This window comes from Muscardinus avellanarius (genome assembly GCF_963383645.1).
Source record: "Muscardinus avellanarius genome assembly, chromosome: X".
NCBI classification, from domain to species: domain Eukaryota; kingdom Metazoa; phylum Chordata; class Mammalia; order Rodentia; family Gliridae; genus Muscardinus; species Muscardinus avellanarius.
This window is the reverse complement of record NC_137792.1, coordinates 8,369,251-8,396,531: the sequence shown is the minus strand read 5'-3', so window position 1 is coordinate 8,396,531 and position 27,281 is coordinate 8,369,251. Positions and strand designations below refer to the sequence as shown.

General features: G+C 37.6%; 1 protein-coding gene across 2 annotated transcripts in view; it reads right to left on the bottom strand.

Moving 5' to 3' along the window:
* GLRA2 (glycine receptor alpha 2) overlaps window positions 1-27,281 on the bottom strand; it is a gene marked incomplete at both ends in the record, with an annotated part of 207,005 nt that overhangs the window by 17,225 nt on the left and 162,499 nt on the right. For both annotated transcript variants that reach the window (XM_080719045.1, XM_080719044.1), the window contains one exon: window positions 26,549-26,698. In XM_080719045.1, coding sequence (XP_080575171.1) covers window positions 26,549-26,698 — 150 coding nt within the window. The remainder of the gene's footprint in view (window positions 1-26,548; window positions 26,699-27,281) is intronic.

Below are 27,281 nucleotides of genomic sequence, written 5' to 3'. Positions count from 1 at the left end.
CTAAGAGAGTGGTTAGAACATGGATCAAAAATTACCCAGAATTTACAGCACCAGCAAAAGTTTGGGTTTGGACAGCTAGACTCCTGCCTCTACATTTATTTACTATAGCACACTTTTCTCCTATATTTTTAGGTACATGTTTAAAGGGGAAAGATATTTTTAAGTGAGTGGCAATTCAGTGTAAGAAATGTTCTAGAAAATGGTGCTGTAATGAATCAACTCGAAAGGGTACTTGGGTGGGATGAAGAAGGCTAACTTTATCACAGGGATTTTTTTCATCAATCTGTCAAAAAAGAAAGTGTGAAAGAGCAGTCAGTGATTCTGAACTAAGGAATTAAGACATCTGAGGTCTCACAGCCAGGAGCTGGCTGTACAATGTTCAGCAAACCTTATAAACTCCCTATAGAGATACCACTGCCAAACTACCATAATTTGAAGCATTGTGTGCTTTAAAAAATAAAGTCATATGCCTGTGTAGAACTATTGTTCTACTAAAATACATATGGGTACTGTTCAATCATGTTAAAGAAGACAAAGCTTCTCACTTTAGCATGGATTCTGTTACATGGTCTTTCAAATTGTATCTTGTGTATGTGGGTACAGAGCTGAGAGGGTACGTTAGAATAATAGATAAAGGTGTTCCAAGGGTACCCACTTGAATGTCAAAAAATCAGAATGATGATCCTAGGTTACCTAATAACGTGTCTACTCTTAAGAAAAACAAGAGTTGGGTATGTTGGCTCATGCTTGTAATCCCAATACTTGGGAGGCAGAGACAGGAGAATTGCAGGTTTACTGCCAGCCTCAGCTACTTAGTGGGTCACTGTTTCAAAATAAAGAATTAAAAAAAATAGGGCTGGGGGTGTAGCTCAGAGGTAGAATGCCCTGGATTCAACCACAAGTTCTGCAAAAAAATCCACACAAACAAAGAAGAAAAACAGGAGCCAGTCAGTTGCACTGGTTTGTGCCTATAATTCCAGTATTTGGAAGGCTGAGGCAGAATGATCACAGACTCGAGGCTAGCCTCAGTAACTTAGTGAGACCTTGCTTGAAAAAAAAAGAGCTGGAGGTGTAGCTCAGAGGTAGAATGCCCCTGAGTTCAATTTCCACTATAAAAATAAAAGGAGAAAAAGAAAAAAGTAGTGGCTGGGGTGTGTTTTAGTGGTTGAACTCTTGTCTAGCATGCACAAAGTCATGGGTTCATTTTCCAGCCCTACATACAATAAGAGTAGCATATGAATAAGTGACTCTATATATGATTGAACATTTTCACAATTAAATTTAAATTTACCGCTGGGCTTTGTGGCTCACACTTCTAATCTTAGTACTTGTGAGGCTGAGACAGGAGAATCACAGGTTTGACAGCCTCAGTAACCTAGGGAGACTATTTCCAAAAATAAAAAAAAGGCTTGAGGTTTAGATCAGATGCAGAATGTCCCTAAACTCAATCCCCAATACCACAAAAAAATGAAATTTGCCAAAAAACACAAGTGACCACAGTAATGAACTTACTGGTGTTTCGTATTAACTGAAAAAAAATTATTTAGAGCTTTGGGGCATTTTCCATGTCTTAATAATAAGCCTTATTTTAGAATGCATATTATGATATGTGTACATTTTTTGTTTTCTGTTTTTGTGTTTTCATTTTTCTAATCCCGCTTGATTCCAGCAGCATACATAGTCCTGATTCCCCAAATTGTGAGAGCAAAAAATGTCTCAAAACTTTGCTGAATGTCCCCTGGGCAGGAAAAAAAGAAAAAATAAAAGAAAAAGACCCAGCCTGATAACCCAGCTGCCTTACATCAAAGAAATTACCATGTTACTGACTTTTATCTGAATGTCAATGTGCAGGAAGCTCTCCAGGTTCATCTGATATATAAAGGAGAGCTGATAAGCAAGGTGAATTGACATCACTTTTTGGTTTGCACTGAAGCCACCTTTAAGAGTACAATTGTCTTTACTGTTTAATTATCTAATCTGTATTTTATGTATTCACAAGATTAAGATGAGTTGAGATTAATTTACAGTTCCAACTATAACTCCATTCTTCATATGCATAAAAACAGATTTTAAGAAAACTCCATGTTGTCATGTTTCCTTTTCTAATACAGAACTATGTACAAAGTAAGCATTCAAAAATATTTTACCTTATTTGCTCATCTATGGTTTCTACTTCTTCATCTGGAGTTCTTCCTATGACCCTTTTTCTCCCTAGCATATTATGGAGAGCATATGATTTCTTACTTTTTGTGACTGACCAATCTCACTTAGCATAATGTTTTTGAGTTCCTTCCATTTCTCTGTAAGTGACATAATTTTGTTCTTTTTTACAGTTGAGTAAAATTCCTTTGTGTACATATTTCATAGTTTTTTAATCTATTCATCTGTTGATGGACATCTTTGCTGGTTCCATAGTTTGGCAATTATGAATTATACAGCTATGAATATAGATATGCATGCATTAGTTTGTGAGTTTGGTTTCCATTCTTTAGGGCAGATACCAAGAAGTGGTATTGCTGGATCCAGTCTTGCATGGAGCCAGATTTAATTATTTATTTATTTATTTATTTATTTGCAGCTCTGGGGATGGAGCCCAGGGGCATTTGACCTCCGAGCTACACCCCCTGCCCTGATTTTTATTCTTTATTTTGAAACAGGGTCTCACTAAGTTGTGGAGAGCCTCACTAAGTAGCTGAGGCTGTCTTCGAACGTGACCCTCCGGTCTCAGCCTCCCAAATGTTGGGATTACAAGCATGCGCCACCACGCCCAGCAGATTCATTTATTTTTTAAATGGTTACACTTGCTATTGATGCTTCTTCATCAGTCAGATGGGCAATATATCCAGCTTCACCTGTTTTGTCCCCAGATGAGCTTGTTACAAATAAGAGTAACATTGATAGAAGACAAATTAGTTAGGCAAACCCATATATGTCTAAGGAAATATCAAAAGCACCAGATTTCTCTCTCATTCAGTTTGATCATTTTATGAGAGTTCAGTTATGAGTTAGCATGAAGCTTCTTACATCAATTAAGACCAAGAGAGTAAAAGAAGTTTCAAAATATCTTCCATTGTACCTTTATAACATAGTGGTAGGAGCAAGCAACACAATGCTATCATGGAAGCTGTCAAGTTGTTTTGAAACTCAGTAGTACAGAAATATTTTACCAATAGTGCTGTAGAGTGTAGCAGATAGAATGTAGCTGTTTATTTGTGATTTGGAGAAACCGTTGATTGCCCTCAGAGGTGCAGATTGATGTTTCCCAATTCACAAGAGATAATCTAGGATCTGCTTGGTATTGGAAGATGGGTTTCAATAGACTGAGATTCTCATCAAGCCCCTGACCCAGGATGCATTACACCTTGTTTTTGTTTATTCTCTCAAAGGAACTCTGAGACAAGAAATTCCATATAAGAAGAAGTTCATTTGGGAGACTCTAGTAGAAGTGTGCATGAGTAGGAAAGTGGGACAGGAGAAGGAGGAAAGTCAACAAACGATTTGTGAATGATCAGTGAATTAATATGGTTGGTAAATGGGGCTCAATCCTATAAGAGATTCAGACTTGACTTACTAAGGGGTGATAAAGCTAATGTTCAGCTATCATAGGTTAAAGGTCACTCCTGAAGCATCCACTCCCCCTTGCCCTGTAGGGACATGGAATACCTACAGTGGCCAGTGGGTTCTCCATTTTTGTGTGTGGTGCTAGGAATTGAACTCAGGGACATTCTACTCCCAAACTATATCCTAGCCGTTTTTATTTTTTCATTTTTGAAACAGGGTCTCACTAGGTTGCTGATAGTGTCTCTACATTGTTGAGCCTGGCCTTGAAATTGCAATCTTCCTGTTTCAGTCTCCCAAGTACTGGAATTACAGGTGTGGGCCACCATGAAGCTAACAGGCACTCTTTGTGTCACACAAAACCAGAGATTTTTATGGAGGGCAGGATAATGACTCCAAAAATGCCCATGGCTAAATTCCTAGAACCTGTGAATATATTACTTTATAGAGGTAAAGGGGGGTTTCAGATGTAATTAAGTTGTTAGGGTTTGGATTTAAAATTCCCACTAGAACTCAGGGAGACAAGGCAGCCATGTTGGAGGTGGGGCTTTGTTGCTAAGGAGAGTTCCCTGGGGATGTGGCTTTGGGGATTATATATGGTTCCTCCTCTCCTTGTTCATGCTCTTGCTTCAGGTCTCCATAATGCAAAAGCAGAATCCTTGCACGTGCGCTCCCTCTCCCTCTCCCTCTCTCCCTCTCTCCCTCTCTCCCTCTCTCACTCTCTCCCTCTTTCCCTCTTTCCCTCTTTCCTTCTCTCCCTCTGTAATGCCCTGAGCTCTGCAAACTTCACCTGGCTGCCTAACATGAACTGAACCCCTGAATCTCCAGAACTGTAAGTACATTTTTCTTCCTTTAAGTTGTTGTCATGTTTTGGGGGTTACAGCAGTGAGAATGCTTACTGAAACAGGGATTTGAGATGGGGATAGGGCCTTAGTTTATACAGGTGGTCTCAATTTAATCACTTGGATTTTACAAATTGAGAACCTTTCTCAGCTGTGCTCAGAATTAAATGTAATTTTGGGAGAAAGGCCAGAGAGATGCAACACTGGTTTTGAAGACAGAAGAAGGTGGTCACCAGCCAAGAAATGTGAGTAGTCCCTAGAAGCTGAAAAAGGCAATAATTTGGTTTATCCTCTAGAGGATAAATGAGCCATAAGTTACATAAATGAGCCACTGGAGGTCTATATGTATTGGCCTCTAAGATGTTTATTTCTTCACTATATGTTAAGACTGCTAAGAGCCTGCCCACACAAAACTCAAATGTTCTAATTTACTATTATTTTAAAAATAGTCTAGCTGTGCCTGGTGATGCACACCTGTATTTCTAGTAATTTGGAGGAGGAGATATGAGGATCACATGTTAAAGGCCAGCCTCAGCAATGTAGTAAGACTATTTGCAACTTAATTTTTTTTGTTTTTAAATAAAAAACTTAAAAAATGTAGTAAGACTATTTGCAATGTAGTAAGACGATTTGCAACTTAAATATTTTTAAGTTTTCTTAATAAAAACTTAAAAATATAGTAAGACTATTTTCAACTTAAAAATTTTTAAATTAAAAATGACTACAATATAGCTCAGAGGAAGACTGTTTCTGGGGTCAATCCTTAATACCAAAACGTAAATTTTAAAAACCCCCAAAATTACAGGCTTCAAGCCATCTAGAGCCTGAATGCTTTGCATATGCCTCATGTCTGCTTACCATTGATAGGTGTCTTTTGATTTTGGCAAGCTGCTGCAGGCCTTTGAAGTTCTCTGACCCAGAGACTCCATGCTGCGCTGCTGAGCAGCATTACCTATACATGTGAGAACTTCTCTGATCTCTCTCTCCTCTAGAGATCTTATTGTCCTCTACCCCTATGGATAGTAGTACCCTCTTCTATGTTGCGGGATTACCTCATTTTATGCGGGGTCTCCCTCCTTTTGAAATTGCATTTGAGCACTGCTAAATTGATCTTGCTTTTTGGACAAGCCACCAAATCCCCTGATCTTCCTAATAAACCTTCAGAAACACCACTTTCATTTTGGCCCAGGGAGATCTACATTGACTTCTAACCTCCACAAAGGGAATTATCATTTGTTACTGCAACAATAATAAACATTTGTTTCTATAAATAATCCCGATCACAAATCCACTTGCATATGTATGCTTAAAACGGATTTCACTAAGGTCATTGAATATGTGCTCCAGATTTTGAAAGTTAGTTCCACCAAACTTACCAGAAGGTGAACTAATGTGTACTCTAGAGACGGGACTATTAGATAAGTTTAAATTAATTATACGATTAAGAATGTTTAAAACTGGGTGTAGTGGTACATGCCTATTATCTCAGTACTTGGGAGACTGAGACAAGAGGATTATAGGTTTGAGGCCAGCCTCAGCAACTTAGGCTCTCAGCATCATAGAGAGACCCTGTTTCAAAATAAAAAATAAAATGGGCCAGGGGTTCACTCAGACATAAACTTCCCTTGGATTCAATCCCCAGTACTGAAAAAAGTGAATTTGAGTAGAGATGCTGAAGTAGCATTTCCTGCTCATGTACCTTTATCTGATCTAACCCTTTATATGCAGTGATAGTACTATAGTTCCAATCTGTAAGTAGCATCCAATCATCTTTAAAACCTTTTAGTAGCTCCAACTTTATGAGCAACTGAAGTCTCCTTTCCTCTCAGCTCCATTTTCCCAGCACTTAGCCAGACCCAGCTCATTACAGGCAGTGAAAGCTTCATATTGTTTCTGTCTCCCTTATAGACTCATTTTCCCTTATTTCTGACATCCTGATATTCACAGGGCTTTGTCCTCGGCTTCCTACCCTTCCTGCTCCTTTTGCTTTTTCCTTTGCCAGTCACTTTTCTTTATGCTATGTCTCACTCTTCCCCCTTCCTCTCTCCTTTTCTTCTCATTCTGTCATTCTCTTTCTGGGTAATCATATATATATATATATGTATGCCTTTAATCTCCATTATATCCTGATGACTCTTTTAACATTTCATCTAACCCAGTCCTCTCTCCCAAGCACTAGACTGCCTAGAAAGATAGAAATTTCATTTGTGAGGCTGCTTCTTTAAATCACTTCACTCTTACAAAAGAGGATTACATATCACCAGCTCTAAAATAACAGTCTGTGATAATACCTAACAAAATGGAACACACTTGGAAGAAAGCACCTTATAAACATTTCAGATCTCTGTCTCTGATAAGCATCAACTCTATGCCCTGGTAATATGAGGAATTATAAAGTGCTATGGCATTTGTTTATTCAGGATAGTTCAGACAATTAAGTCTAAATTCTAATCCATGCAGGTCTGTTGAAAGCTCATCTAAACTCCCAACCTTTACGATAAAAAACTGATAAAAAAAAACATACCAGTTTTCTGCCTTCCTATGGAAGTTGTTACAAGCGCTTCAACATCACACTTGCTAAGGAAACAGTTGTTACCTTAATTAATGATCTATAAAACCTCTTTAAACACTTTGGGCTAACATAAGGTGGACATTGGGAAAATAGTAAATGATAAAAGAGGACACATATCATTTTGCTATATTATTCTTGAAAGGTAAATAATATACATAGGAATCACAATTATGGAGTTTCCTTTCCAAATGAAAGAAAGTAAGTAGACACGTACAGATTTAGATTTAAAATCTGAACATGCATTTTCTATTGAATCTTTTAATGACTCATTTCCCAACATGGAATCAATTCTAGGATTAATGTGTTTGACATGACTGTGGCCACATTGGTAGCAAAGGCATGAAGTAATAATGTTATATTGGGAGCTCTAGGGACAGTTACGGGTCACCTGGTATTTGTTGGAAGAATGCAACCATGGATCCTGTTCTAACCTACTAAATCATAATCTCTCAGGTTGAGGGTCAGGAATCTGTGCTTTACTTAGTCCTCCTGGGGATTCTCATATGTGTTTATATTTGAAAAACATGGGATAAAAGCAGGATCAAGGTGTGGTCTGTGAGTACCAATGTTTGAACTCTTTGTTGTGGTCTACAACTGGACAACTGTGCTTATTACAGGGTATTCACAATTCCTGTGTTTATTACTATTCTAAGTAGTGAGGCTTCTCATAGGCGCTCTCTGATTTAGTAGCAAACTAGATTAAAACATTCCCATGGGATTCCTTCTAGAATGGATGAAACCATGGTGGGTAATACTGTCCACTGCCTTCCGTTTCTATTTTACACTAAACATCACGTGTGTATCTGTTGAACCACACATGTTCAGGTGTTTAGACTAAAACTACTGATTCATAATGATTCTTCATACCACCAAACATTTCCTTACCAGGTCTGATAAGGCAATTTTTCCGACCCATATACCAACATGTCTGTCTCAAAATCTGGCTATAATTCAGAGTTGAAATTAATGTCTTCCACATGTAGACTCTGCCTTCATGTATGAAGCTGTGCAGAGCAGCATAGATCTTAGGGCATGCTGTGTGGGGATCCACATGATTCATATCTTTAATTTGTGAATCCCATCCGATGGGGCTTTCCTTCATGCCCAGTTGAGTGTACATTTGGATAAATAGATCAAATTTCAAGGATAAACTGCTGGAGACAATGTGCTTTTATCAAAGGTAAGGGAAAAACAACTGGCCATTACCCAATGAATCCTGCCTATGTACAAATCTTACAAAAATTCACTGTAAAGTTAGCAAAACTGAAAAGCTCTCCTAGCTTAGTAGGCAGAGAATGTTTCTAGGGATATGTGTTTTGCATATAGGAAATAGAAAGCAAATTAAACTATTGCACATAGAGAATTAATCTTGACAATTTACCAACCCAGGGTATTTCTACTAAAGTAGTGTTAAAAATTGGGCTCAGTAATTTCTTGTATATGTCATTAGGAATTGAACCCAGGGTCTTGCACATATTACCACTGAGCTATATCCTCAGTTCCTTTAAATTATTTTATTTTATTTTGAGACAGGCTCTTGCTAAATTGTCCAGGATGGCCTGGAATTTGATATACTCCTCTTCCTGCTAGTTAGCTGGGATTATGAGTGTGCCTCTTCCCTTCATGGGGCTGGGCAATTTATGTGAAAAGCTTTCCTGTAAATCACAGGAGGGTTAGCAGCACCCATGATTTCTACCTACTAGATGCCAGGAGCACCCCTCTCCTAGCTGTGACAACCAAACTCATCTCCAGATATTGTCAAATGACTCCTGAGAGGCAATATCACCCAGGTTGAGAATCACTGTTGTAGGCTTTTGGAGAGGAAGAAAAAAAGCTGTGATATTTTAAGCAGGATTATCAAAGGTTGACCCCATTGTAATTATAGTTTAATGGATACTGCATTTGCTTAGGTTTGTTGGTAGATTAGATTTAGTGGTAGTGACATCTGCATTCTAGTAACCTTCTTTCAAAGTCTGTTTATATTCTAATTGGGTTTGAAAGGTCTTAATGGGGTTCTATACATTTGGAGAGAGTTCCCATGTCAAGACCTAGTTTAGCCACAGTCAGTATCAATGAAAGTTAAAACTTTAGATTGTAGCTTCCTTCTAATTCTTTCCACTACTCTCTTGTTTAGACACTACACTAAAAAGGATTACATAAGGGACTTCCGGGAAGATGGCGACCAAGAAGAGCTGGGCTTAAGAGTCCCCCTAACAACCAATCTCCATTACCACAAAAAGAGCGCCTTTCATAGCCAGAAAACACCATCACCAGAAAAACAAAAAAACCACCAGGCTCCAGAGAGAAAGCGGACTGAGGACAGAGCTCAGGGCCACAGAGGAGACACACGCGCCCGAGGACGCGGCAGCAGCGCCATACTGCCGGCGGCAGCGGCGAACTCAGCGGACGGCTACAGCAAGCCGAGGTGAGCCGATGCGGAACAGCCAGGCGGGATCTTTCGGCGCAGACAGCATTTAAAGCTCCCAGTGGCTGAGCTCAGCACATGCTGCAGGGATTCAGAGTGGAAACCAAAACCAGAGAAGAAAAAATATGCCAGCCTCATGGCCGAGGGCGTGGCAGAGGCGCCATATTGCCACCGGCGGCGGCAGCAGCAGTGAATTCACCGAGTCCAGTACAGCTACATCTACGTACTCAAGAACAGTGAGTCAAATTGCGGGCCACAGAGGAGAAATCCCAGTATTGTGCCTCCTGGGACTTGACCCAGTGAGGGAGTGGTGGTGGCAGAGATATCACACCATAGGAGAGCGTGCAACCTGGCACCCCCCATAGTTTAAAGCAGCCTCTATCAACTCCCTGGGTCGGAGACTCTGTGATACAACCCAGTAAAGGAGTAGTAGGGTCTGAGATAATACAGACTCGAGATCCAGAGCACCTTAAGTGAAGCCATAGTGACCCAAGGGAAGAACCCAGAGAAGGCACAAACCTCCGAAATCATGGGAAAGAGGAATAACACTGAAGTAATGAATGTGCACAACCCCACAACATCAGAACCTGATAAAACAGAAAATCAGAGATTTCTAGAAGATCAAATCAGGAAAATAACTGTAGAAATAATAGAGGTGCTTCTAAAAGAACTCAGAGAGAGCCAAAAAGAGATAAAGGATGCAATTAATGAAGTAAAGGCCTCAATTCAAAGCACAAACAACCGATTAGACCACATGGAGAACAGAATCTCGCTCTTAGAAGATGAGCAATCCAAAAATGAAGACATAGTTTCTAATCTAGAAAAAGATATCCAACAGCAGGAATCTGACATTGAAGAAATATGGGCCCATCTTAAGAGAGCTAACCTAAGAATAATTGGAATAGAGGAGGGAAAAGAAAGTGATACCAAAGGGATCAACAATCTCTTCAAGGAAGTAATAGCAGAAAATTTTCCAAATATAGAGCAAGAGGTTGATACACAGATCCAGGAAACTTATAGAACTCCCTTTAGACAGGATCCGAGAAGAGGATCCCCACGCCATATAATTGTCAAAATGACCAATGTGGAAGCCAAGCAGAGAATCTTAAAGGCAACAAAAACAAAGGGCCAAGTGACATTCAGAGGCAAACCAATTAGAATCACTCCAGACTTCCCAAACCAAGTCATGAGAGCCAGAAGGGCTTGGAGTAACATATTCCAAACTCTGAAAGAAAACAACTTCCAGCCAAAAATTTCCTATCCAGCAAAACTTTCTATCAAATTAGATGGAGAAATAAGAAGCTTCCATGACAAACAGAAACTGAAGGAATTTATGTCTTCAAAACCAGCGCTAGAGAAAATACTCAAAGAGATTAACTACAAAGAAGAAATAGGTAACACTCACCAGAACCAGAGAAACAAGAGTTTCCATCCAACAGACAACTAAGATTGGTTATCTGTGGAGATTCATTATTTATGTTAGTCTTTTACCTATCTCTAAATTGTATTGTTTGCCTTTATTGTTGTTAATTTTTAGGATTTCTAGTTGGAATATTAATATACCTTCAGATATAGCATTTGGAAATATTTTATCCAATTCTATTAGTAACTTTTAACTCTGTTTACATTGTCTTTGGATATACAATATTTTCTTTTATTTTTTAGGGAGTTTGTATACTCCTCTGTTGCCTGTGCCATTGAAATCATATCCAAGAAATCACTGCCAATTTCAATGTTGTGAGGTTTTATGACCCAGATTTTCTCCTAAAAGTTTATAGTCTTAAGATTTATATTTAGGTCTTTTATCTAGTTTGAGTTAATACTTGTATGTGGGATTAGGTAAGGGTCCAATTTTATTCTTTTCCATGTAATTATTATTTTTCAACAATACTTAGTTAAAAGATTATTATTCCCACCACCAAATGTTCGTGGAAACCTTGTCAAAAATAACTTGACAATATAGGGAAGAAGTTAGCTCTAGGCTTGTATTTAACTCCAATGGTCTATATATCTGCCTTTAGAACAGTACTACACTGTTTCAATTATTGTAGCTTTATATGGTTTGAAATCAGAAAATATACATCTTCTAGCTTTGTTTTTGCTTCGAGATTGTTTTGGGTATCTAGAGTCCATATTCCATATCAGGATAGATTTTTTTCTGAAAAATAAATATATGATAGTTTCACCTAAAAAAAAGAAAAAAATATTCTCTGGTAAGAAAGAAAGCAAAAAGAAATATTGAAATGTTATCTTTAAGTCATCAAAAGCTTGGTATCAGACAAATGAAACTGTTATGTGAGATTATCATTTTTAATTTTGGATCAATTGCTGTAATACTAGATGTCAACTACTAAGCCAAGCATAGGAGTGGGGGATAGGGAGAGAACGGGGTGGGGATCGGGTGGGGGCTGACTGGGCATTGTGTGCATGTATGTCTACAAAAGTATGTATCCCACTATGATGTATGAATACAGTGCACCAATAAAAATAAATATGAAAAAAAAAATTTTGTAACAAAGTACTATGTCTTTAGAAGACAAATCCATATGGTCGGGCGTGGTGGCGCACGCTTGTAATCCCCGCGCTTGGGAGGCGGAGACAGGAGGATTGTGCAGGTTCGAAGCCAGCCGCCCTGGCGTAAGAGACCCTGTTTCAAAAATATAAAATAGGTCTGGGAGTGTAGCCCGGAGGTAGAAGGGCTTCCAGGAACCCCAGTACCACAAAAAAAAAAAAAAAGAAGACAAATCCATATGTAATCACAATTTTTAAAATGGAAAATGGTATGTTACAGACAACATATTGATGAAGTCCAATTTCTGTTAAATCAACCTTGATCCTAATGTGAAGATAAACTTCAATAAAGTTGCTCCTGAGATTTTTGGGAAAAAAAAAAAAAAAAGGATTACATAATTTTAGTCCTATGATTATAAAATAGCTATACATAAGCCACATCTTGTATGCATTCCATATTCAATACAAGTAGTAAAAAATGAAAAAGGGTGTAGGTAGGAAGGTGATTGAAGCTTTGGTGAGATATTTTATTTCGGTTCCCCAATAAATTAGCAAAGGCTTTATGATAGAGAAAGTAGATACTAATGAATCCCACCTATGTACACATCTTAAAAAATTCTTACAAAGCTTACAAAGCTTTACCTATGGGACCTTGTTTTATTTTCACCACAACATATGACACACATATTGCTATTAATTCCATTTTAAAGATGAAGAAACTGAGGCAAAGACATTTTTAAGTAGCCTGCCTAACAAGGTGACAAAAATGGTAAGATCCAGAACTTCTATTTGAATGTTGGCAGTTTAGTTTCTTCCTTTTAGGAGAAGAAAAAATTTTGCACCTCTCCAAAAGTTCAAGCCAGCTCACAGAATACCAAATCCAAAGTTTATTAGTCTGAGACCATATAGGATAAATTGAGATTAAGCAAGAACACTGCAGTTTTTGTCTAAAAGTTGAAAAAACAAGATGATTAAGATATTGTGCCAAATAGTTACTGATTACTGTTTTATTCTCATTCTTGTTTGCCATCCTATAGATGATTTATTGAGAGACCTAACCTTAGTATGTCCCCTGCTTTATGACAGCATCTAATCTAAAGCAAATATTTACTTCCTTAGATCCTCCCACCAAATTACCCAATTTATAGAGACCACCCCAAACTCTCCCACCCCAGCTCTGCATTCTGTGCTGTCTCTCAAGGAAAACCAACATGTTTAACTCCAGATTTGTTCCTGGCGATCATTCCCTGAAGGACATTGATAAAAAGCTAGAAGTAGTAGTTAATTTTCTAGATGACTGAATCAATATCCAAAAAGATTAGTGCATTTTAGAACAATGGGCCAAATCCAATGAGGAAAACATGTACAAAGTCCTGTATTTAGCATATAAAAAGCAAGCATATCATCAGGAGATGATAACTTGGTAACTCTCTATGTTAATAAAAGAAAAGTTAATCTGGTGTTGTGATGCATGCCTGTAATGCCATTACTTGGAAGGTTGAGACAGAAGAATTGCAGGTTCAAGGCCAATCTCAGTAACTTAGCAAGACCCTGTTTCAAAATAAAAAGGGCTGAGAATGGCCAGGCAGGTTGGCGCATGCTTGTAATTGGGAGACTAAGACAGGGGGATCACAGGATCATGGCCAGCCTCAGCTACTTAGGCCCTCCACAATTTAGTGAGACCTTGTTTCAAATAAAGAATAAAAAAAAAATAGGGCTGGTATGTAGCTCAAAGGTTGAATTCCCCTGGGTTCCATCCTCAGCACTGCAAAAAAAAAAAAAAAAAAGGAAAATAAAAATAAAAAGGACAGGGAGTGCCGGGCGTGGTGGCACACACTTATAATCCCTGAATTTCAGAGGCAGAGACAGGAGGATCGCACAGGTTTGAAGCCAGCCGCTCTGGCTTAAGAGACCCTGTTTCCAAATAAAAATATAAAATAGGTCTGGGAGTGTAGCCCGGAGGTAGAAGGGCTTCCAGGAATCCCAGTACCACCAAAAAAACAGGGAATGTAGATCAGAGGAAGAATATCCTTGAGTTTAATCTTCAGTACAAAAAAAGAAAAGGGAAAAATACCTGGGAAATTAGAAAGCTTTAAAGCTTTTAACTAGGTCATGGAATATGAGTACTTAAAATATTTAAAGGAGTCAGGCATGGTGGCACACACTTGTAATCCCAGCATTCAGGAAGCAGAGACCAGAGGATAGCGGTTCACAACCAGCCTCAGCTACTTAGCGAGGCCCTTTGCAACTCAGACCCTGTTTCAAAAATAAAAAAGTGACTAAAAATAGGGCTGGGCGTGTGGCTCGGAGGTAGAATGTCCCTGGATTACATCCTTTGTAACACACACACACACACACACACACACACACACACACACTTAAGATGGGCATGGTGGCACACGCTTGTAATCCCAGTGCTTGGGAGGCTGAGACAGGAGGATCACACAGGTTCGAAGCCAGCCTCAAATACTTAGTGAGGCTCCCAGCAACTGAGTGAGACCCTGTTTCCAAATAAAATATAAAATAGGTCTGGGAGTATAGCCCAGAGGTAGAAAGTCCCTGGGCTCTACCCCCAGTACCACACAAAAATAATACTTAAAGGAACCAAAAGTCCAGTTAGAGGGGTTACTACCTCTGATATATGTTACATTTTGATCAAACCTAAGTTCTCCTTCACATTTTGTGACTCATACTTCAAGATGATCATTAGCAAACTAAAGGACAGTTAAGCAGCATGGTAAGAAGCTGTCAACCATATCATAGAAAGGAAGAAGTCAATTTAACAGAAGATTTGAGAAGACTTGTCTACTCACCATCCTTAGGTGTTTGAAGGTATTACTCCAAGAAGAGATTAAAAAAAGATTTTAATCTGAAGAGGAGTTCTAGTCTACTGTGGAGATTCTGAGACATAAATTAAATTGTACTTTCCGCAAGTGGAACCCACAGGTTTAAATAAGACACTTCTTAGTGAGTATTGGTCCTAGATACTTGTCTGTTCTTTACCTATGAAGCCTTGGTATTCTAACAGAATGAGAACCTCTAAGATTCTTAGAACATTGGAGAGAAAATAGGCCATGTAAGGCTTCTGGGCCTACCCATTTGGAGGGCCAAGAACTTCTTCTAAATTGTTCTGTCTGGGGCATTGCTTTGGGGTTGGAGGCTAATGCCTGGTTAAAAATGAGAAAGAAATGGGAAGTCAGATAAATGAAGAGATGAGTAGAATAGTGGAAAGGGTTGGAGGTGGGAGATGGAGAGTGGTAAAAGGATTGAGGAACAAAAACAGTTCAAATAAAGTTTTTTCTATGAATGAAGGTATAACAACCAATTTCGCTAATATGTACGAGCATGGAAGGGGAGAGAGAGAGGATGCGGAGAGAAATACACCAAGTGCTGTGATCCTGTATGTTTGTAATACTGTATGTTGAATCTCACTATGATGTATAATTACAGTACACCAGCAAAAATGCACAAAAATAGAAAAAATAAAAGCAGTTTTTTGCCCTCATGTTTATTTCTAATAGTGCCATTGGAAGATTATTGACTGAGAGAAAGATAGTTATGTCTAGATAAAATATTCTAAAGACTGTCTCTGAGTACCATTTCAATTGTATATTCTTCCATAAAACATGCATCCTAATAGGTAGAAAGTGATACATGTTGTGAAAAGGAACAAATTAGGTATTACATGTGCTTGAAAGATTATTTGAGTTCCATAAGATCAGGAAATGGTCTTTTGAGGAGTTAGCAGTTTAGATAAGACCTAAATCAGAGGAAACTGAGTATTAAAGTATCACTTTCCAACATTACTATCACCTGTTATACATTTTTATCCAGGCCTAACATTCTTGTTGTTTTTATTTTACTTTATTTTATTGCACTATTAGGGATAGAACCCAGGGTCATTCTACATCTGAACTACACCCCAGCCTTATTTTTTTTATTCTATTTATTTTGAAGTGGCTCTATCGCGCAATGGATAGTGTATTGGACTTCTATTCCCTTTATTTTGAAACAGGGTCTTATTGAGTTGCAAAGGGCCTCACTAAGTAGCTGAGGCTGTCCTTGAACCACAAGGTTCCTGTCTCAGCCTCCCAAATGCTGGGATTACAAATATGTGCCACCACACCTGGCCATTCTATTTATTTAACAAGGTTAAAAGGCCCTTATCTACTTGGTGGAGGTGTTATCTAAACTGTTTTGTTAACATAGTCCCTTTTAAAATGTAGGTTTAAAATGTAGGTGTGGTGGTACACTTTTGTAATCCCAGTACTGGATTGGAAGGCTAAAATAGGAAGATCACAGATTTGCAGTTAGCCTCAGCTACTGATTTAGGCCCTCTGCAAATTACTGAGACCCTGTTTCAAAATAAAAGATAAAAATCGGGCTGTGGATACAGCTCAGAGGTTGAATGCCCCTAGGATCAATTCTAAGTAACAAAAAAAAAAAAAAAAAGAAAAGAAAGAAAAGAAAAAAGAAAAAAAATAAATTAGGAAACCTTAAAGCCATAACCACATTCTCAAGCAGACATAATTTCTGTTTAGTCACAGAAGATAAATAAAGAAGTCAGAGCTATATGAATAACTGAAGATATCTAAAATCAGCCACAAAACTAGAAGTCAGATAAATGCATGTGAGGCTTTTAAGTTCCGGTAGTAATGTTGTTACATTATGTGAATACTTCTTATTGGAGCCCAGGAATAACCTAAACAGCCCAGGAATAATCTAAACATAGGGTTATACTATGTAGACCTAGGGCATAAGCTTATAATAGACTGGGTTTAGCCATTTCTGTCAATTAAGATATGGGTGTGATTGTTTTTGTGAAACTCTACTTTGATGAAGGTTAAGATACTCAAAGCAAATACACCCAGTTGCAAACGACTTGGCTCCTCCCTGAAAGTGACCTTATTTCATAACTCAATTGTTAAGTAGCAGGCACACTTCCCATGAATACAAATATAATCTCAGGTACTCTCTCAATAGATTTTCTGTGAATAAATCTTAATAGCATCATCTCTTTTGGAAATAGCATGCTTCTTTTTGCTTATATCTTCAAAGAAATAAATCCATAGCACATTTCAGAGATCAGTTCCCCAATGGAAAATTAAAGAGATAACTTTATTGTGGTATTAGGGAGTAAGCCCAGGTATTTTCTAACTCTGAACCTTACCTCCACCACTATTTTTTTTTTCATTTTGATAAGTTGTTGAGGATCTTACTAAGTTTCTAAGGCCATAGAATTGAAACCTGCCAACATCCTGTCTTATTCTCCCAAGCACTGGAGTTACTGGTGTAAGCTACCACACCTGACTAAGAGATGTCTTTTTGCATTGGGAATATTGACCATTTTTAAATGATTTTAAAAAATCTAGGCCATAACCAAGTGAAGTCTGTAAAAATTGAGTAAGTCATTCTCAGAAGGGCCTGAACTAGGGGAAGGCAAATCAGATCTCAGGAGAAAAAACGAGGGAGTATCAAAAACTCTAGCACTTAATTGCTATTTTAACACAATAATTTAAATCACTATTAATGAAAAAATTCCCTGGTCAACACCATATGAGAAATTTAAATAGGATCTGACCCTGCATGTATATGACTCACCTCACTTGCCTCACCATAGGCCTAACCCTAACCATGAGCATTTAAAAAACATTAAAATTAACCAGTGCAAATCAAAACTACCCTGAGGTTTCACCTAACTCCAATTAGAATGACAATCATTCAAAACACAAGCAACAGCAAATTCTGGCTGGGGTGTGGAGAAGTGTGAACTCTAGTATATTGTTGGTTGGATTGCAAATTAGTGCAAAAATTTGGAAAACAGTATGGAGGATCCTCAGAAGAATGGGAACGAACATACCATATGATCCAGCAATATCACTTCTGGGTATCTACCCCAAAGAATGGAAACTAAATTATCAAACTAATGCATGTGTATCTATGTTCACAGCTGCACAATTCACCATAGCCAAACTATGGAACCAGCCAAGATGTCCATCAAAAGATGAATGGATTACAAAACTATGGCATATGTACACAATATAATTTTACTCAGCCATAATGAAGAACAAAATTATTTCATTTGCAGGAAAATGGACAGAACTGGAGAACATTATGCAAAGTGAGATTAGTCGGTCATAAAATGTAAAAAAATCAGATACTCTCCCTAATATGTAGAAGCTAGGGAGAAAATGGGTCATAGGAGGAACTGTAGACAAAGAAGGAGAAACTATAGCAAATAAGGAGGCCTAACTGAGGGGAATGGGAGGAAGGAAGCGGGAAATTCCCTAATATACATGATGTATATTCACAATCATATCAAAGTCAATCATAAAACCAAATATGAGAAGGAGGGGGGAGGAAACGGGGTGGGAATTGGGGAAGGGCTAAATGAGTGCTGTGTGCATGTATGCCTCTACCATCTTGTACTCCATTAAGATGTACAGCTATAATGCACCAATTAAAAAAGTACAGTGAATTAGAAATATTTTTAGTGTGTGTGTGTTGAACTGCATGTTAATGATGTAAAATAGAAATTTTGAGTGGCAGGGTACAAAGCTGTTAAGATCAGGGACTTAGGGGATTTCCTGTATGTGTGGCCTTGGACATTTTACTTATCCTGTCTTTGTTTTAGTTTCATCTTTAAAATGGGATAAAAATACTGTCTTCATTATTAGTAGGATGACCACTTGATTTATTGAAGGACAGTCTTAATAGTGGAAAGTAGCACTAACAGACATGCCAACTCTATAATGATTATAGCAAAACACAAAAAGTATTATCAAGCAAAAAAGAATTATATCAAACAAACAATGACAAAACTCTTCAATCCTTGGGCATTCAAATGGTCAGTAGCAAGATGCTCAGCCTCTCTTTTTTGTCTCATATTCTCAGAACCTACCATTTCCTTGTTTTCCACTAATCCCTTCCAATTGGTGCCCTAGTGACTCTAAGGCTTTTTGTGCCATTGACCAAAGCTGATATTTTAAGTGTCCTGCAGGGGCAGCAGTGTCTCATCATTGCCAGAGACTAAAGCAATAATTGTCTGCAATCTCTTATATCCAAGTGTACTTCATTTTATGAGCAAGCCCCTGGGAACTCTCCTGGAAATGGAATTTTAGTTATGCCACTGAATCTGGAGAACATTTTATTTTTATTTATGTATTTATGTATGTATGTATATATTTATTTATATGCTTATTTATTTTCTGGTACTGGGGGTGGAACCCAGGGGCTTTTCTACCTCTGGGCTATACTTCCAGACCTATTTTATTCTTTATTTGGAAACACGGTCTCACTAAGTTGCTGAGAGCCTCACTAAGTAGCTGAGGCTGGCTTCGAACCTGTGTGAACCTCCTGTCTCAGCCTCCAAAGTGTGAGGATTACAAGTGTGCACCACCATGCCCGACTTAGAACATTTAAAAAGTAGACCTGCAATAGTGTTTAGTTATTTTTTAGCTTTAACTGTGTGTTAAACTAAGAACTTGTCCTCTGCTCATGCCTTACTCCCATACTAGGAGCTGACACCATAACAGAAGCCAAATGTGCCAAGTTCAGGTCAACAAAACCCATTTCATCTTATTTTAATGTGACTATTAATAAAAATACTTTGTTTAAAATGAAGAATCTGGGTCAAAGCTAGATAATAGAAAATAGGTATAAACCAGGGCTTTTCCTGATAAGCTGGGATATATGATTACATTATACTCACAGTTGTAGGAGCGATTAAATGATTTACTATTAACTGTATAGAACAGCAGCAGGCATGTAATTAGCCCTCAGTGAATATTAGCTCTTGCTACCATTTTTTTTCTTACAGTGTTCACACTCAATTTGAAGAACATTCCCTTTTCTAAGGGACAAACAATTTGGACTCTCTCTTGTCCTTTTTCAAAATTCATTCATCAATGATAATTATAAGCACTGACCACAGAGGTTAAGCAATCATTTGTTTTGTTTCTCATCCCCCCATAATAACATTGTATTTTAAATACCATTTTGAGATGCACAAACTCAAGGACATCTCCATGCAAAACATGCTTTAGTTGCGTCAGGGAAATGGTGTAGGGGAGGAGGGGAGAAAGGATCAATGAAGCAATAATTTCCATTGACTTTATGCACATAAGTGAGAATATGTCAATCTTAATACCCCTGTTTGCCGGGCGTGGTGGCACACACTTGTAATCCCAGCACTTAGGAGGCTGAGACAGGAGGATTGCACAGGTTCGAAGCCAGCCTCAGCTACTGAGTGAGGCTCTCAACAACTTAGTGAGACCCTGTTTCCAAATAAAATATAAAATAGGTCTGGGGGTATAGGCCAGAGGTAGAAAAGCCCCTGGGTTCCATCCCTAGTACCACCAAAAAAAAATACCCCTGTATGAGGCGGGAGCTGGGGGAAAGCCCACCAAGTGCTGTGTGCACATATGTCACTATCACTACAAACTACCTTATTTTAGGCTACAATGCACCGATGAAATTATTTAAAAATAATAAAATTCTTTATTATAAGTTTAGAAGTAAAAGACATGTAAAATCATATTTCTCAATAATAGTTTAAAGCAAAAACAAAACAGCAACTCTGCCAACTGGCATTTCTAGGAAGTTTCTCTTTAATTGCAGTGTCTTTCTTGCTTCCCACAGCAATGCCCAAACCATTTCTTCCTCATTCTTCAATCCCAACTCCTCTGGTCTCTCTGAAATTCCAGTTGTTAATTTCCACCGATTTTCCTCACCACTGCTCTTATCTACTAGTACTTAGCCATAGCCCCTTACTAGTTGATGACTTTAGCCTCTATTCCCCTCTTGACCAATACTTTCACTAATATCACCTTTTCTATATTATCCATATAGATAATCAACTCCATTCTAGGCCTCCCAATTTCTAGACTGACTGGCTGTCAATTATTTTTCTTCTACCCAATAATAGTTATGTTTTCATATGGTCATACCCTCACTTTTTCTTTATTTTTCCTGAAAAACCAGTGTCTCCTTTACATTCTTCCTTCTCTATCAACTTAAGGTTTCTAGTTCATTATTACCACCACTTCCTTATCTCCATTTTTCTCTCTTCTTCTTTCCTCCCTTCTACTCTTCCCTCAATTCCTTTCTCATATTATCTTCATCTCCCACCTACTTTCTTACTCACATGGCACAATTCCCATTGCAGTTAAACTCAAGCATCTGATGTCTCAGTACCTGAGCCTGGAATGTTGCTAGGAAAATGTACCTGCTTCCTGATTGTTCACATTTCAATTCATAATGACAGATCTCCTTGGGAACAAACCACTGTCTCCCTCTGCATTCAGACCTTCTCTCTCTCTCTCTCTCTCTCTCTCTCTCTCTCTCTCTCTCTCTCTCTCTCTCTCTCTCTCTTTGGAGCACTGACTTTTTAACTCTCTAAAACTGCTATTTACATGTACAGGTCTTTGATAGTTACATAATTCATAATTGCCAAACTGTGGAAACAGTCAAGATACCCATCAACAGATGAATAGATTAGAAAATTATGAGATATATAGACAATTAAATTCTACTCAACCATAAAGAAAAAGAAAAATATGGCATTTGCAGGAAAATGGATGAAACCAGACAATATTGTTCTGAGATTCGTCAGTAACAAAAAGTGAAGGGTTGGATATTTTCCCTCCTAAGTGGAAGATAGAAAGAAATTGGAAAACAGGAGGAACTCCAAACAAAGGGAAAGAAACTTTAGTGGAGTAAAGAAGGGAACCTAACTGGGGAAGATGGGAGGGAGAGAAAGACTTCAAGAGGGAAACACTTCCATGGACATGATGTACATACATACACTGACTTATCAAAGTCAATCAGTATGTTGAGCACTGGAAATGTGAGAGAGAGAGGGAGTAGGGTGGAAATTGAGGGAAGGCCCAATGAGTGCTGTGTGGATGTATGCCTCCATTACCCTTAACTTTATCAAGATGTATGATTACAATGCACCAATTTTAAAATCCCTGCTATTTACTACTTGTACCTTTTTTTTTAGTACTGAGGGATGAACCCACAGACATTTTACCTCTAAATTATATTGCAGTTCTATTTTACTTTTAATTTTTAAACAGTCTTGCTAAGTTGCTGAGGGTTTTAATAAGTTGATGAGGTTGGCCTTGACCTTCAATCCTCCTGTCTCAGCCTCCCAAGTACTGTAATTATACAGTCATGCACCACTACACCTGACTACTTGTTCCTTCTTCCTCAACCTACTCCAGATAGGCTTTCTAAGTAATGGAGTGGTTCACTCTCAGAGCTATTTAATTTCCATCCTCTCAGTGGGTGATCTCACCCAGTTTTGTGGATTTAAAACATCTGTGTGCTGGTCACTCCCAAATATATTTCCAGATTTTGTCTCTCTCTTGAGCATGCTTATCTGTCTGATCTTTGCCAGTTCTACCCAGACTTCTCACAGGCATCTAAACTTAACAGCATCAAAATACAACTCTGGATTCTACCCTAAATCTGCTCATGTCACAATTGTCTCAGTCTTAATAAAGGGTAACATGCACCACTTCAGTTGCTTAAGCCAAAATTTTGTGAGTTGTATTAAAATTCTGCCTTACGTTCACTTCCTCATATCAAATGCATTGGCATGACATATTGTTTTTTACCTCCAAAGCATAAGTTTTATCAAAGATTACATTTTACCTGTCCTGTTCAGCAATGTATTCTAAATGTCTAGACAATATTTGGCATGTATTGGAAAGAAAATAAATACATGTGAAATGAAAAAATGAATCTTGAATCTGAGCACTTCCCTCAATTCTCGTGGCCAATACCTTAATATAAACTGCCATCTCTCTTATATCAATACAATAGCTTCTTCACTGATCTCCTACTGCTACCCTTGATTCCATGACTATCCACTCCACCTATTTTCAGTGTTAAACTTGCTAGTGGATTCTATTCAGTTAGAATAAAATACAGTCCTTTATACTGGCCTACAAAATACTGTATGAACCTGAAATTAGCTATTTCTCCAACGTTATTTCCTACTTCTTTGTGTCTCTCATTCTTTACTGTATTCCCAGAGCTCTCTAGCTTAGCATAATAGGTGTTCAGTAAATGAATACATATATTCATTGTGTGTGAGTTGTCGGATGATGTCAAGAACTGAGGATGTAAAGAAATTTGTTTTATCCTATCTCTTCCCTGAAAAGTGAAAATTTCAAGTCATTTATCCTTGCTTTCTTCACATACTCACCTAACATTTAATATATAAACTACCACAATCTGGCTTCTCCCCAAATACTGAACTGAAAATGTTTTAGGCTGGGTAGTAAACTCAGTAGACCATTTGTATATTTCACTAAATTTTGCTCTTTGAGGTTTTTTCTTAGTTCCTCCCTTCTATAATTTGGATTTAACTTATTCCTTTTTCTATCTCATGAGATAGATACTTAGATAGTTGATTTTCAGCCATCCATCTTTCTAAACTAGGTATTCAAAAATATGTATTTTTGCTAAGTATGGCTTTGACTTAGTCTATATATTTTGATATATATAATGTTTATTTCAAGTAAAATACATTCTAACTTCCATCATGAATTTTGACTTATGAATTATTTTAGAACTATGTTTCTATTTTCAAATTTATGGAGACTCTCTGGTTATCATTTTGTCATTAAATTTACCCAATTCTCTTTGATCATATAAAATATTGTGTATTTCAGTCCTTTGATGTTTGTTGTGACTTAATTTATGCTTTAGTTCATGTTTTCTGCATTTTTGGACATAGTGAAGAGGGTGAAGAGGAGGAGGAAGAGAAGGAAGAGGAGAAGTTAGGGAACTAGATAAACCCAGAGTAAAAGTGCTGGCCTCCAACTTGTTCTTCTCCTGTCTCAACTTTCCAAGTACTTGGATTACACTCATGTACCACTGTGCTATGCTTATATATTATATATTAGTTGTACATACACACATATACATATATGATTGTTTTAATTATGAAAAATATTTATATTAATTTTAAGTCTACTTTCTTTAATATTAAGAGCTAAACTAGCTTCTTTCTTTAGTGTTTGCATGATGTATCTTTATCAACAATGTTAATTTCAAACTTTCTGTATCCTTATAAGTGCGTCTATTACATGCAAATAGGAGATGTTTTTTTTTTTTTTTTTTTTTTTTTTGGTGGTACTGGGGGTGGAACCCAGAGGCTTTCTACCTCCGGGCTATATTCCCAGAACTATTTTATATTTTATTTGGAAACAGGGTCTCACTAAGTTGCTGAGAGCCTCACTAAGTAACTGAGGCTGGTGTTGAACCTGTGCGATCCTCCTGTCTCAGCCTCCCAACTGCTGGGATTACAAGCATGCACCACCACGCCTGGCAGGAGATGGGTTTTATTTCATTTTTATTTCATGTCACCATTCTTGTATTTTAGTTGAAACAGTCTGTTTTTCTTAGTAGTATTATTAATATAATTGGGTTTAATTTACCAATTTTTTTGTGATACTGGGAATGAAACCCAGGGGCTTTATACCTCCTGGCTATACTCCCAGACCTATTTTATTTGGAATCAGGTTCTCACTAAGTTGCTGAGAACCTCCCTAATTTAGTAGCTGGGGCTGGCTTCAAACCTGCATGATCCTCTTATCTCGGTCTTACCAATTAGAAAGCAAAATGAAACTCACTTTCCATCTATGGTCTAGGAAAGCATATCATCAGTGAGTCAGTATAGTGTTTCTTAACTTGGGATGCCTGTTAAAAATATGGATTTTGGGAGCCAGGCGTGGTGGCACACACTTGTAATCCCAGCATTCAAGAGGCTGAGACCAAAGGATCACAGTTCGCGGACAGCCTCACCTACTACTTAGTGAGGCCCTCTACAAATTAGTGAGACCCTGTTTCAAAATAAAGAATAAAAAACAGGGCAGGGGGTGTAGCTCGGAGGTTGAATGCCCCTGGGTTCCGTCTCCAGACCCGAAAAAAAAAATATATACAGATTTTGTGTTTTGCCCCAGAACTTATGAATCAGTGAGTGTCTTCAGGGAAGTTCACTGAGAATTCATATTTTTTCATAATAGTCCAAGGTGATTCTTATGATATAGTAAAATCATGGAAATCTGGACAGTATTAGAGGCTAAAAGGCATTGCTAAATGACTTAACCCACTGCCTAATAGGTGATTGCAGTGCAAGTTTTTTTTTAAACTGTACTGTTTTATGTGCTGAAATGCCACTACAGCCTAATAATATTTCGCGGGTGACACAAGTGACCCTGAACTGAGGGCACTGTGTGCTGGACTCTTGTGGATTGATCGAAGAAATGATGAGCACCAACAGGGAGGCAAAGAGGAAATAAATGTTGACAGCTTAATATTAAAAGGTAATCTACAGCAAGAGATATTTATTGATGTTTGTTTTCCTTAGGCTATGGCAGGACAGAATGTTCCTGAAGTGTAACAAAGGTTAAGAGGCAGGACACCTAGCAGAATATATTTATCTTTTTCAGAGTATGTGCTGGAAACATTTTGGGAGATGCAGTCAGGACTTGGTGAGCTCATACACATATAAATTCTTAAACTTAACAATGTCTAAAAACAAATATTCAGCTTTATGTCTAGATACTTGGAAGCATTAAGATTGAAAGCAAAGAATTTCTCATTTTGCTCTAACACAGTAGTTTCACTATCAGGTTATTGTATTACATTTGAGGGAAACATGTTTTGAGAAATAACTAATTTTTTACACATACAATTTTAACTTGGTCTTTAGCAATATTATTGCAAGAGGTAACATTCTCTATATAAAATGGTATTTTCACTTCCAATTTAAAATGGCAAACATTTGCAGGCCTTCAGATATCCTATATGAGATTAGATGATAAATCAGAGCAGGGTTTTCCAAACATGGCGTGCACACTGGAATTGCCTGGGAACCTATAGGAATACTGATGCTTATGCCCCATCCTGAAGAGATTTAATTGGGATGGGATGTGGCAAATGGCTAAAAAAATTCCCAGGTAATTTTAATGTACAGGCAAATTTAAGAACCATTGATCTGGAAATGTTAAGCTGTATGTTTCAAAGCATCAAACTTCTGGATAGTGTAGTGTTCAGGTTTCTGGATTAAAGTTTGAGACAAAAAGATCAGTCTAATTGGATTTCTCCAGTAGCTCTCTATATAAATAGGGCAGTATTTACATCAACCAGAGCAGTTTTGGGAAAAAAAGTCCATCCAATCAGCTATGTGCACACACAATCACATACATGCAAATTATTAAAATTAGAAGAAACCAAGATAGTAAAGTAACTTTGTTAAATTTAGTCTACATACCCAATTAATGTTTCTAGATAAAATACCGAGAGAACAGTAATTTCATATATACCAAAGCATTCTTTGTCATGTAAGTTTATCCTGTGTGATATTTGGGACATACTTTTAATACAAAGTGTATATTTATCTGAAATTCAAGTTTAACTTTATGACCTACATTTTTGTTTGCTAAATCCAATAATTTTCCCCCAAATTTAAAGGACTAATATAACCAATAATTAAGTATAATAGTGCAAATAAGGACAAAATATAACTTCAGATTCTTGCTTATTGTGTTCCATTTTCTGAATTGCATTGCCTGGTTAACCACCCCAAGCTCTACAGGACTTTGTACTGAGGATGAACTGTACCTTATTCTGCCTCTTCTGTCTTCTTCGGAGGCGCAGGAACTCCTTGTGTTGCCTGGAGACAAAGTTAACTGCTGCATATTCCAGTAAGGCTGCAAACACAAACAGAAGGCACACTGCCATCCAGATGTCAATCGCTTTCACATAGGAGACCTGAGTAAGAGAGACGGGGGAGAAAAGAAGGTTGGGGAAAGAAAGAAACAGAAGCTGTGACAGATTTCAGGGAAACCAGATTCCTCATGGCACGAGCACCAGAGTAACCTCCTTTCCTTGGTCAAGGATTTTCTAGAATTTGTGAATAGTGCCACAACTAACAACCCAAATACCCATCTACAGAGCAATTGTTAAGAGAATGTGGTATATACATAGAGTAGAATATTATTTGGCAATAAAAAGGATGGAATTGTATCATTTGCATCAACATGAATAAAACTGGAAGAGATTATGTTAAGGGAAATAAGTTGCAAACAGAAAAACATATACCATATGATCTTTATTCATACTGAATCTGAAAATATCTCATAGAAGTTAGGAGTAAGATAGTGGTAGCAAGAGGCTGGAAAAGTCGGGAGGTGGGTTGAAAAGAGATGGATCAATGGGTACAGGATTATAGTTAGATAGGAGAAATGTATTCATAGAGGTGAATAGAATTAACAATAATGCATATATATATATATATATATATATATATATATATATATATATATATGATTTTTAAGGAACTCACCATAAAGAA